Consider the following 10,876-nt stretch of genomic DNA (forward strand, 5'->3'; position numbering starts at 1 on the left):
ATTATCACATGAAATGCTTGAAACAATCAAAATATGTTTAATTAGTAATTTCTAGTTTAAATATTCGATATATAATTATGCTAAATATGGGATGAGAAAATTTTGATATCCGACTTAAACATAATTAATTTTTTTCTAAAGATATTTGGTGTCCGCGCCAAATTAATTTTTCTTCATATAAATTTTGTTCTTAATAGATTTTTATTTGATATTATATTTTTTTATTCAATTGTGTTTAGTTTTTTCAGGATTAGCATTAAATTAAAAATATTATAATTTTAAATTGATAACTCGTACCGTACTAATATTTAAATTGATACAGTTTCACTATTAATTCATTTTTCACACATGAATTTCATTAATAATTCTAAGAAAAAAGATGGACCTTATAAGAAAAAAGGTTAAGATTTTACTAACTATGTCTCCGTTGGACTATTAGTTAAAGAAATGACGAAAAAAAAACTATACTAATAATGTATATAAATTAAATTCTTTATAAATAATCAGTATATAATATTCATTATAAAAAAAAGTGTATGCGAAAAGGGTAATTTTGTCATTTCAGGTTGAAATTATTCGAATCTTTCAATATGACGGAGGTGAGTCGCGAGATTAAACGACACGACTGAGCCGAAAGGGGCGTAGGGTTTTGTCGTGGTTAGGGATCTGAATTTTGATTTTGAAAAAAAGGGTTAAAACCCTATTTTGGTCTCTTATAATCTTTTTTTGTTTTAATTTAGTCCTTCATTAATTTTTGGTCTCAATTTGGTCCCAAATTAATTAATTGGTTTCAATTTAGTCCTAAATTAATTAATTGGTTTCAATGTGAGACTTTCCGTCCAAATTGCTTTAACGGTGTTAACTTTTGGCCACGTGGACGCCACGTAGATGCATACGTGGAGATTTTTTTTGAAAACACCTGGACCCAGAACGGCCTGTTCTGAAACCGGAACGGGCCGTTCTAGGTGCACTTTTGGTGTGTTAATTTTGCATCCGGAACGGACGTTCCAAGTGCAAAATTAACACATCCAAAATGCACCAGAACGGCCCGTTCCAGTTTCAGAACGACCCGTTCCAGTTTCAGAACGGGCCGTTCCGGTTTTATTTTATTTTTTATATATAAAATATTAATAATTTTATAAAATATATATTATTAGTTATATTTTAATTATGTTATTATATCCAATAAAATAAATATATTAATATTTTTATATATTTTATTTTATTATGTTTATCTTATTAATTTTTATCATTTTATTCCTTTAATCTTAAATAAGTTGCAAAAAATTATAAAGTGATATTCCTTTTATCTTATTAATTATTATATTTTTTAATAAAACTAATTAAGAATATTTGTTTAATTGCATTTTTTATCCCTCAAGTATTACAATTGTGCAGTTTTGTGATCTCCAAGATTTTAATTGCATAATTTTAGTCCTTAAAGAATTGCAATTGCGCGATTTTGGTCATTCAATTTTTAATTGAACAATTTTAGTTCCTCAAATATCATAATAGTATGATTTTTATTTCTCCCATTAAAAATTAATAATTTTAATATATATATATATAATGTTTTAAAATTAAATAATTATTTATCTATTCAAATTAATGTATATTATAATTTTCGATATTATATCAATAATATTATTAATATATTTATAGATAAACTAATAATTTGATAAATATAACTTGTTATATATTAATATACTTTTACAAAAATATAAGTATATTAATTAGAAATATATATCTGATCTTATATATTTATATTTTTGTAAAAGTATATTAATATATATTAAGTTATATTTATCAAATTATTAGTTTATTTATAAAAAGGGTAAAAATATTATTGATATTAATTTATCAGTAATATTAAAATACTAATAATATATAAATTTTATTTATTTAGTAATAGTAAATATATATCATTTGATACATTAAAAGAAATACTTTAATTTAAATAAACAAACAATTATATAGTTTTAAAACATTATATATATATATTAAAATTTTAAAATTATTAAATTTTTAATGAAAAAGACTAAAATTCTACAACTATGATATTTGAGAGATTAAAATTATTCAATTAAAAATTGTGAGACTAAAATTACACAATTATAATCTTTTAAGGACTGAAATTACTCAATTAAAACCTTAGAGATCAAAATTGCATAATTATAATATCAAAAACACAATTAAGTAAAGAATATTTTATTCACAGTTCTGGAACGGGCCGTTCTGAAACCAGAACGGCCCGTTCGGATTTCAGAACGGTCCGTTTTAAAAGAAGAACGACCCGTTTTGATTTCAGAACAGCGCCCGTTCTGATTCACTGGTGATGTTTTAATTTTGCAACCAGAACGGCCCATTCCGGTTTCAGAACGGGCCGTTCCGGGTGTATTAAAAAGAATTTTCTCATCCACGTGGATGCCACGTATGCATCTACGTGGCATTCACGTGGCCAAAAATTAGCTCCGTTTAAATAATTTGGACGGAAGTCCCACATTGAAACTAATTAATTAATTTGGGACTAAATTGAAACCAATTAATTAATTTGGGATCAAATTAAGATAAAAAATTAATGAGAGACTAAATTGAAACAAAAAAAGATTATAAGGGACCAAAATAGGGTTTTAACCTTAAAAAAAAAAAGTGTATGCGAAAAGGGTAATTTTGTCATTTCAGGTTGAAATTATTCGAATCTTTCAATATGACGGAGGTGAGTCGCGAGATTAAACGACACGACTGAGCCGAAAGGGGCGTAGGGTTTTGTCGTGGTTAGGGATCTGAATTTTGATTTTGAATCGAATAATTCTGAATCAATCAAATCAGTGATCAGAGCCATTAACGATTGCAATGGTCTGCGAGAAGTGTGAGTTTCTGCAACCCTTACTTCTCCTTCTTTATCTCTCCGTCAAAATTGAATTTGTTTTTATTCATTTGAATTTGGGTTGCAGGTGAGAAGAAATTATCGAAGGTGATAGTACCAGACAAGTGGAAAGAAGGGGCCAGCAATACTACCGAGGGTGGTGGCCGCAAGATCAACGAGAACAAGCTTCTCTCCAAGAAAAACAGGTCCTCTTTAACCCTATTAATTTTACATAGTTTTATTTTATTTTTTCTTTTTCAATTTTATGTTAATTTCAAAAATGGGTTTAGGAGGCATAGCTTGGCTCTGTCACTTGTATATTTTCTTATTAGCTGCAAACATGTTAAAGTGAGCAGTGAGCTTTTCTAGTTCCATAGCAAAAACTTTTGAATGTAAATTACTTGACACTTGCTCGATATGACAAAAATTTGGAGATTTTGGAATAAAAATCTCTTTGCACTGGAAAACTATTTCCATGCAGTCCTTTATTTTCACCTTTGAATCTCAATAACATGTATGCTACTACATTTCATTTACAATTATGTCACCACATACTTGGTTTGATGGTTAGAATATATATATATATATATATATATATATATATATATATATATATATATATTCTTTTGGCCATTGCATTTTACATATGGGTTTGTACTGGTGGCTGTATAGTACGAGTTCCGGAAGAAACCTAAAGTTATCAGGCAGTAGTTAGTGACAGGGAAGTAGTTGGCTATTTTGATAAAGTATTTTTATTAACAAAGTGAATCAATTTTTTACTATACCTAGGACCTGATTCTGTAAGTAAATTTGCTTTATGCTGATACAGATTTGAATTTTGAACACAATTACATCTGTTATTATAATGCTTTCTATATCATGGCGTCTTGTGTGTGTGCTTGTGGTATGAGTATTGGCATCCCTCCCTTGTTAACTTCATCCTGGTCACTTTCCTTCTTCACAGTTACCACTACAACTTAGTTATGTTTCAAAGTTCATGTTTTTAGTCATTTCTATTTATATTTAATACTGGATATGTACTTTGATTGATTTGGCTCTTGGAAAATATTTTTAATATAGCTAAGTGGAACGTCAAAACTACTAAAACATTGGGACTGGTCTGTCTAAGCTTCTTATATTCCATATATTGTGTGTGAGCATTGTATTGGACTTGTGAATGATGCTTCATTACTATATGAACTGCTTTCTAAACTTGCACTTTATATCCACTGATATTGATGATAAGTATGGTTCTTGTTGTTTTTGCATGAGTTAATCGCTGTCGAAAAGCTCTTAAGGTTTTGGGTTTAGATTGAGTGACACTATGGAATAAAAGCAGTTCCATCTGAATTATTCAAGCAAGTACATTTGAATGGGGACACTTTTTATTTTTGTACATGTGTTTGCATTTAATCTTGCACTTATTTTTACCATAAGCAAATTTTTATACCTTTGCTGCTTATGTCACATGTTCCTTTTTCTCCTATTGTAACTTTGTTATTTCTTCCACCATGCATGTTTAATTGTTTATGAAGAGTGTACTTATTTTTAAATTGATTGCTTGCAGATGGACCCCTTATGGAAATACTAAGTGCATCATTTGCAAGCAGCAAGTGCACCAGGATGCTAAGTACTGCCACACCTGTGCTTACTCTAAAGGTTCTATTTACATGTCGAGATGTTTCTGCATTTGCTACATACATTTTGTTGGTACATTAACTAAATGTGTTCTGTCATGATTCATGAAAGTACATGACTCAATTCCTTATGTGTTCTGTATGGCAGGAGTTTGTGCAATGTGTGGCAAGCAAGTTCTTGACACCAAGCTTTACAAACAAAGCAATGTGTAGTTAATACTGGTACTGCGTGCTGCATCTTCTTTTAGATGCATAATAGCATTGCCTTTGTTTCTGATTGTCCAGTTCATCGTTTGCTAACAATGTAACTGAAGTTGTAAAGAACAAATACAGTGAGGGAGTTTTCTGTTATCTGTCTTTGGTAATGTATTTACAGAATATTTATTCTAGATCCAAAACATATATACTAATGGCGTTGAATTCTGTTCTATTGACTTCTTACGATGCTGTTGGGTTGAGTAACATGCTAAAATCCTCATTCCCGCATGCATTGACCCAGTTTGGATAAATTTCTCAACAACTACTTATAGAAGTTTGATTTAACTTCTAAAAGCTTAAGTGTATAAGTTGGTTTAACAAATGAAAAAAGTTTGATTTTTTATTTTTATTTTTTACAAATAAATTTATCTAAATTAAATATATGCTTATTGTCTAAAGATAACAAACTCGGATGTTTGGGGGCTTATTCACGTTCAGTCACTAATTATTTCACTCAATTGAGGGTCCTTTGGAAGGAACATGAGAACTAGAATGTTCCTGTCTTGTTCAATGTAATTGCGAGGCTACGAAGAACTCGAAGCTTTACAGACAACTAGGTTATGTCATTCGTTTCTTGATGGGACTCAATGATAGTTTCGCTGTTGCAAGATCCCGAATCCTTTTGATGGAACCACTTCCACCACTGGATCGTGTATTTTCAATGGTAATTCAACATGAGAGACAAAATGGACTAACTGCATCAGAAGACATTTCTGTGTTGGTAAATGCAACTGATGGCAGAAAGTTTAGTGAAAAGGGAAAATCAGGTTCCTACAGCAATGTTTGTACCTATTGATGAAGGTAAGGTCACACTATTGAAACTTGTTATAGGAAACATGGTTTTCCTCCTGGTTCTAAGTATAAAGGGGGAAATTCCATAAATAATGTACATGGTGAACAAGATTGTCAAAGTGAAGTAGTGTCAACAGAGAAGCAACTGTTTAATCCTAATTTCACACCTGAAGAGTACAAAGCATTGTTGGGTTTATTGAAGCATGTTAATGTTCAGAAACCAATAGATATTCAAGATTGCAAGGGAGAGTCTAGTGTTAATCAAATCAATTTGATCTGCAATGACAAGAAAAATTCAAATAAATCTTCAATTTCTAATGAAGGTATTAGATATGCTTTTTTAAATCACGAGAATGAAAAAGCAGATTTATGGATCATAGACTCCGATGCCACAGATCATGTTTGCTTTTCTAAATCTTGGTTTCATTCGTTCCATAAGGTTTCTTCTGTGCATGTAAAATTGCCAAATGGTAACTCAGTTATAGCAAATACTGTTGGAAGTATTAAGTTTTCATATTCTTTTACACTAGATGGTGTATTGTTCATACCTGAATTCAATTTTAATTTGATATCAGTCTCTAAGCTTGCAGCCTTATCACAATATAAGTTTATCTTCACTGATGAGTCTTGTATTATTTAAGATTTATCCTCGAAGAAGATTGGTTCAGGTAGATTTTCAAAGGCCTTGTACCACTTGAATCACACTGATGAAAGGACTTGAGAGGGATCAAAGTATGTTCATAATGTAAAATAATGTTGCTTACCAGTCTAATTGTTGCCCAAAATCTGCAATTCAGCATTTTAGATTTGGACATGTTTCTAATGATCGTTTAACGATATTGTGTAAACAATTTTCAATAGTTGACATGATTAAAGAAGAGGCATGTGATGTGTTATTTAGCTAGACAGAAAAGAATTCCATTTACTTTGAGTAAAAGTAGAGCTGCTAACTGTTTTTAACTATAGCATGTGGACATTTGGGGGCACTTCTCAACTGTTTCAATCCATGATTATAGTTATTTTTTAACCTTTGTGGACGATCATAGTAGATTTACTTGGGTTATTATGATGAAAGGAAAATATGAGACACAAATACAGTTGCAAAAATTCATTTGTTTGGTTGAAAATCAGTTTGAATCTAGTGTTAAGGTCATTGGGAGTGATAATTGCCCTGGATTTGTTATGCTTTCGTTCTACGGTTTCAAAGGCATAATTCATCCAACTAGTTGTGTTGAGACCCCACGACAAAATTGACATGTGGAGAGAAAACACTAAGCACATTTTGAATGTGGCTAGGGCCATGATGATACAATCATGTCTCCCCAGGTATTTATGAAGCTATGCAATTTTGCATGCTGTGTTCTTGATCAATCGAATTCCATCTAGGTTGCTTGATGATCAATCTCCTTTTCAGTTGCTGCATGGAATATTGCCTGATATAAAAACATTTCGAGTCTTTGGATCCTTGTGCTATGCTTCCACAAGCTTAGCTCAAAGATCGAAATTTGATCTTAGAGCACGCAAATGTATTTTTCTGGGGCAAAAATCAGGTACAAAGGGCTATATTGCATATGATGTTCATACTATAGAAATCATTGTCTCACGCAATGTGATGTCTCATGAGTTAATTTTCTTCCATCCTCTGCCAAACCCACAATAGATTGTATTCCTGTACCTACCGATTCTTGTCAACTACTCACACTTTACCACCACCACCTTCTTCACTTCCTCCATCAACACCTTCCCCTTTACCACTTATTCTACCTATTATTACTATTAAATCGACTCTAATAATTTATATTATTTCAATTCTATCATTAAATCAACTCTAGTAATTTAAAATCATATTTAAATACCAACGTTAATAGTTTATTTAAATTATAGCAACTTTTACGGTTCTTAAATTAGATTAATTTTTCTATACTTTAACTCCTAAATAGCTTTTAAAATAAAAATATACTTCAAAATCAATTTTAACTAAAAATAATTTTATGAAGTTAATTTAATTTTAATGATTCATATTTTTATGAAGTTAATTTAATTTTAATGATTCATATTACTATTAAATTGACTCTAATAATTTATATTATTTTAACTCTATCATTCAACCGACTCTAATGATTTAAAATCATATTTAAATACCAACAATCGTTAACAGTTTATTTAAATTATAACAACTTTTCTGGTCCTTAAATTAGATTAATTTTTCTATACTTTAACTACTAAAGAGCTTTTAAAATAAAAATATACTTCAATTTTAACTAAACATGATTTTATGAATGTTCAACCAAATATACACTTAATAGAAAAGGGGCTAGGCATGTCTTTGAAATGATCAAGGTCCACTTATGAGTCTAAAACTACTTGGTCAACTTCGATGTGGGTTCATGAAGGGGAGAGCTACAGTATTACCACATGCGCCAACAACCTAGGCATGGAGGAGGCCTTTTAGTTTGGGAGTATCATCAAAGTGCAAGGAAAATTTGGCTTAAGAGGACTTTGACTACTTCTATGGTTAATCACCAATCACCACATGCCGACATATATTGCGAATCCTATAGGTAATTCTGATAAAAAAAAATGATTTTGAAATAAAAATTTTAAAATATCAAGTATAAGAAGATATCAAGTGTAACTACGCCAAATTTCCCCTTCATAATTTAAAATCAATTTTATATCATTGTGCAGAAAAATATCATATAGCTAATGAAAATTGTTTGTTTATCTAAATATGCGTTATGATTGTAAAAATTATCATTTAGCTAATGGGATTATCGTGGTCGTTTTAATAATACTTCTTTGTGGGTCCGTTATACAAAATATTGCATAAAAATGGTGATAGCAGGGCCTTACATATGTTGTTATAGATGAGATTCTTTTATGTGAACATGTTTCATCCGAAATTAAAATCCAACAGCTATTATCCAATACGGATATATCCAACCTCTCCAGCTAAAATCAAGACCACACATTGCCGAGTTCTGTAAGACAAGGTCACAAATATGACATGCATCAAGTGAATCAAAAAACTTACATTTTATGGACCATCGAAACATGTATATCAAAGACACCTATCCTAGAAAAAGAAAGGAATCTCCCATCTCGCGTTTCTTCCAGCGTGAGAAACGGCTTTAACAGATACAGCCATCTCTAGATCTAGAAAAAGATGGGTCACAATCCCCAGCCTGGTGGCTTCTTCAAAACAATCCGAAGAAAAACTACCCCAGGCAACCAGTTCCATTGTATTCGACAATTCAATGGATTCGAACAAAATTCACTCTTCAAACAAGTCTTAATCGCAACAGAATAATAATAATAATAATATATCACAAATTCACTCATTGCAATGGTAGATAAGAAAAGTACGATAGCATTAACGAGATAACAAGAGTCCAATATAAACCAAACTTATTTTTACGGGTCAATAGAGACCCAGTACACATGAGTTGTTGAAATGTTTGGAACCATCCATCATCACACAGAAATCACCCACAAGCTTAAAAACCCCCACGAAGACGCAGGACAAGGTGAAGGGTGGACTCCTTCTGAATATTGTAGTCGGCAAGGGTCCTCCCATCCTCCAGCTGCTTCCCTGCAAAGATCAACCTCTGCTGGTCCGGTGGGATGCCTTCCTTGTCCTGGATTTTCGCCTTCACATTGTCAATGGTGTCCGAGCTCTCCACCTCCAAGGTAATGGTCTTACCCGTGAGAGTTTTAACGAAAATCTGCATTCCTCCCCTGAGACGGAGGACAAGGTGGAGGGTGGACTCCTTCTGAATGTTATAGTCAGCAAGGGTCCTTCCATCCTCAAGCTGCTTCCCAGCGAAGATCAACCTCTGCTGGTCCGGGGGAATACCCTCCTTATCCTGGATCTTGGCCTTCACATTATCAATAGTGTCCGAACTCTCCACCTCAAGGGTAATAGTCTTACCCGTGAGGGTCTTCACGAAGATCTGCATACCTCCCCTCAGACGGAGGACAAGGTGAAGGGTTGACTCCTTCTGGATGTTATAGTCCGCAAGGGTCCTTCCATCCTCGAGCTGCTTACCGGCGAAGATCAACCTCTGCTGGTCTGGGGGGATTCCCTCCTTGTCCTGGATCTTAGCCTTCACGTTATCAATGGTGTCCGAGCTTTCGACCTCGAGGGTGATGGTCTTTCCTGTAAGGGTCTTCACGAAGATCTGCATACCACCACGAAGACGCAACACCAAGTGAAGAGTTGACTCCTTCTGGATGTTATAGTCAGCGAGGGTGCGGCCGTCCTCGAGCTGCTTGCCGGCGAAGATCAACCTCTGCTGGTCTGGGGGGATTCCTTCCTTGTCCTGGATCTTAGTTTTCACGTTGTCGATGGTGTCGGAGCTTTCGACCTCGAGGGTGATTGTCTTGCCAGTGAGGGTCTTAACGAAGATCTGCATGCCACCACGGAGACGGAGGACGAGGTGAAGGGTTGATTCCTTCTGGATGTTGTAGTCAGCGAGGGTGCGTCCGTCCTCGAGCTGCTTTCCGGCGAAGATGAGACGTTGCTGGTCCGGGGGAATTCCTTCCTTGTCCTGGATCTTAGCCTTGACGTTGTCAATGGTGTCAGAGCTTTCCACCTCGAGGGTGATGGTCTTGCCGGTGAGGGTCTTAACGAAGATTTGCATCTGCAGAGTCAACATAGATAAGTCACAATTAAAAGCCGTGACCTAATTGAACAGTTTCTGATTGAATCAAGTAAAATTCAAGAACCGATCTACAGAATTTCATGGAAAAAAAATCCTAATATACAAAAAATAAGGCGGTTGTGAACAGAACAGAACAATTTCTTGAAAAAGTTCTATAAAATCAAAATATAAGGTGGTCCTTATTACAGAATTTCATGAAACAGCACTAGCCTACTATTACAGAATCAACAAATATGTGATACTGTTGTTAACAGATTTCCAGAATTTTATGGATACACTCCAATTAAATCTAATCTACAATTATAAAATCAACAATTAAGGACGATGAATTAAGGAACGATGAAACTAGATCTGACGATGAATTTAGGAACGATAAAACAATTTAAAAACTACGAGAAGAACATCATGCAAATCTTTAACTTTTAATAATAAGACGCTTATTAGACAAGAACAAATAATCCACCAAACGAAAGACGGAAGAAAAGAGAAGAAATAGAACGAACCTTGAAGAGAGATAGGGAACTGCGCAAGGGATTGACCTAATTTGATTGAAAATGAATTGCGAAGAAATGAGGAGAGGTTGTGGCATTTTATAGCAAGAGCGGTGGAACCCTTGTCCAGTCATATTGCGACGCGTGTGATGATGGTTGGTATCGGAT

At 33.3% G+C, this 10,876-nt stretch overlaps 2 protein-coding genes across 2 annotated transcripts; one reads left to right on the plus strand and one right to left on the minus strand.

Annotated features, from left to right (window-relative positions):
* Nucleotides 1-2,715: 2,715 nt before the first annotated feature.
* LOC109794521 (postsynaptic protein-like protein) lies at nt 2,716-4,933 on the plus strand. Its single transcript, XM_020353969.3, has 4 exons — nt 2,716-2,869; nt 2,955-3,072; nt 4,434-4,525; nt 4,652-4,933. The coding sequence occupies exons 1-4, from the start codon at nt 2,854-2,856 to the stop codon at nt 4,714-4,716; spliced, it is 291 nt and encodes a 96-aa protein (XP_020209558.1). The 5' UTR covers nt 2,716-2,853; the 3' UTR covers nt 4,717-4,933.
* A 3,967-nt stretch (nt 4,934-8,900) lies between these two features.
* On the minus strand, nt 8,901-10,876 carry LOC109816354 (polyubiquitin). Its single transcript, XM_020381337.3, has 2 exons — nt 10,721-10,876; nt 8,901-10,196 (listed from the first exon to the last, which is right to left on the minus strand). Exon 2 carries the CDS (start codon nt 10,194-10,196, stop codon nt 9,051-9,053), a length of 1,146 nt encoding a protein of 381 aa, XP_020236926.1. The 5' UTR covers nt 10,721-10,876; the 3' UTR covers nt 8,901-9,050.

The sequence above is a fragment of the Cajanus cajan genome, chromosome 7 (assembly GCF_000230855.2).
Source record: "Cajanus cajan strain Asha chromosome 7, NIPB_CcT2T_4, whole genome shotgun sequence".
Classification (NCBI taxonomy): domain Eukaryota; kingdom Viridiplantae; phylum Streptophyta; class Magnoliopsida; order Fabales; family Fabaceae; genus Cajanus; species Cajanus cajan.

Bases quoted from the DNA above. Each gene is read 5' to 3' on its own strand.
- LOC109794521 (XM_020353969.3), top strand. The intron at 3,073-4,433 runs GTCCTCTTTAAC...GATTGCTTGCAG, and splicing joins CTTCTCTCCAAGAAAAACAG to ATGGACCCCTTATGGAAATA. The intron at 4,526-4,651 runs GTTCTATTTACA...TCTGTATGGCAG, and splicing joins CACCTGTGCTTACTCTAAAG to GAGTTTGTGCAATGTGTGGC.
- LOC109816354 (XM_020381337.3), bottom strand. From the start codon at position 10,196: ATGCAAATCTTCGTTAAGACCCTCACCGGCAAGACCATCACCCTCGAG.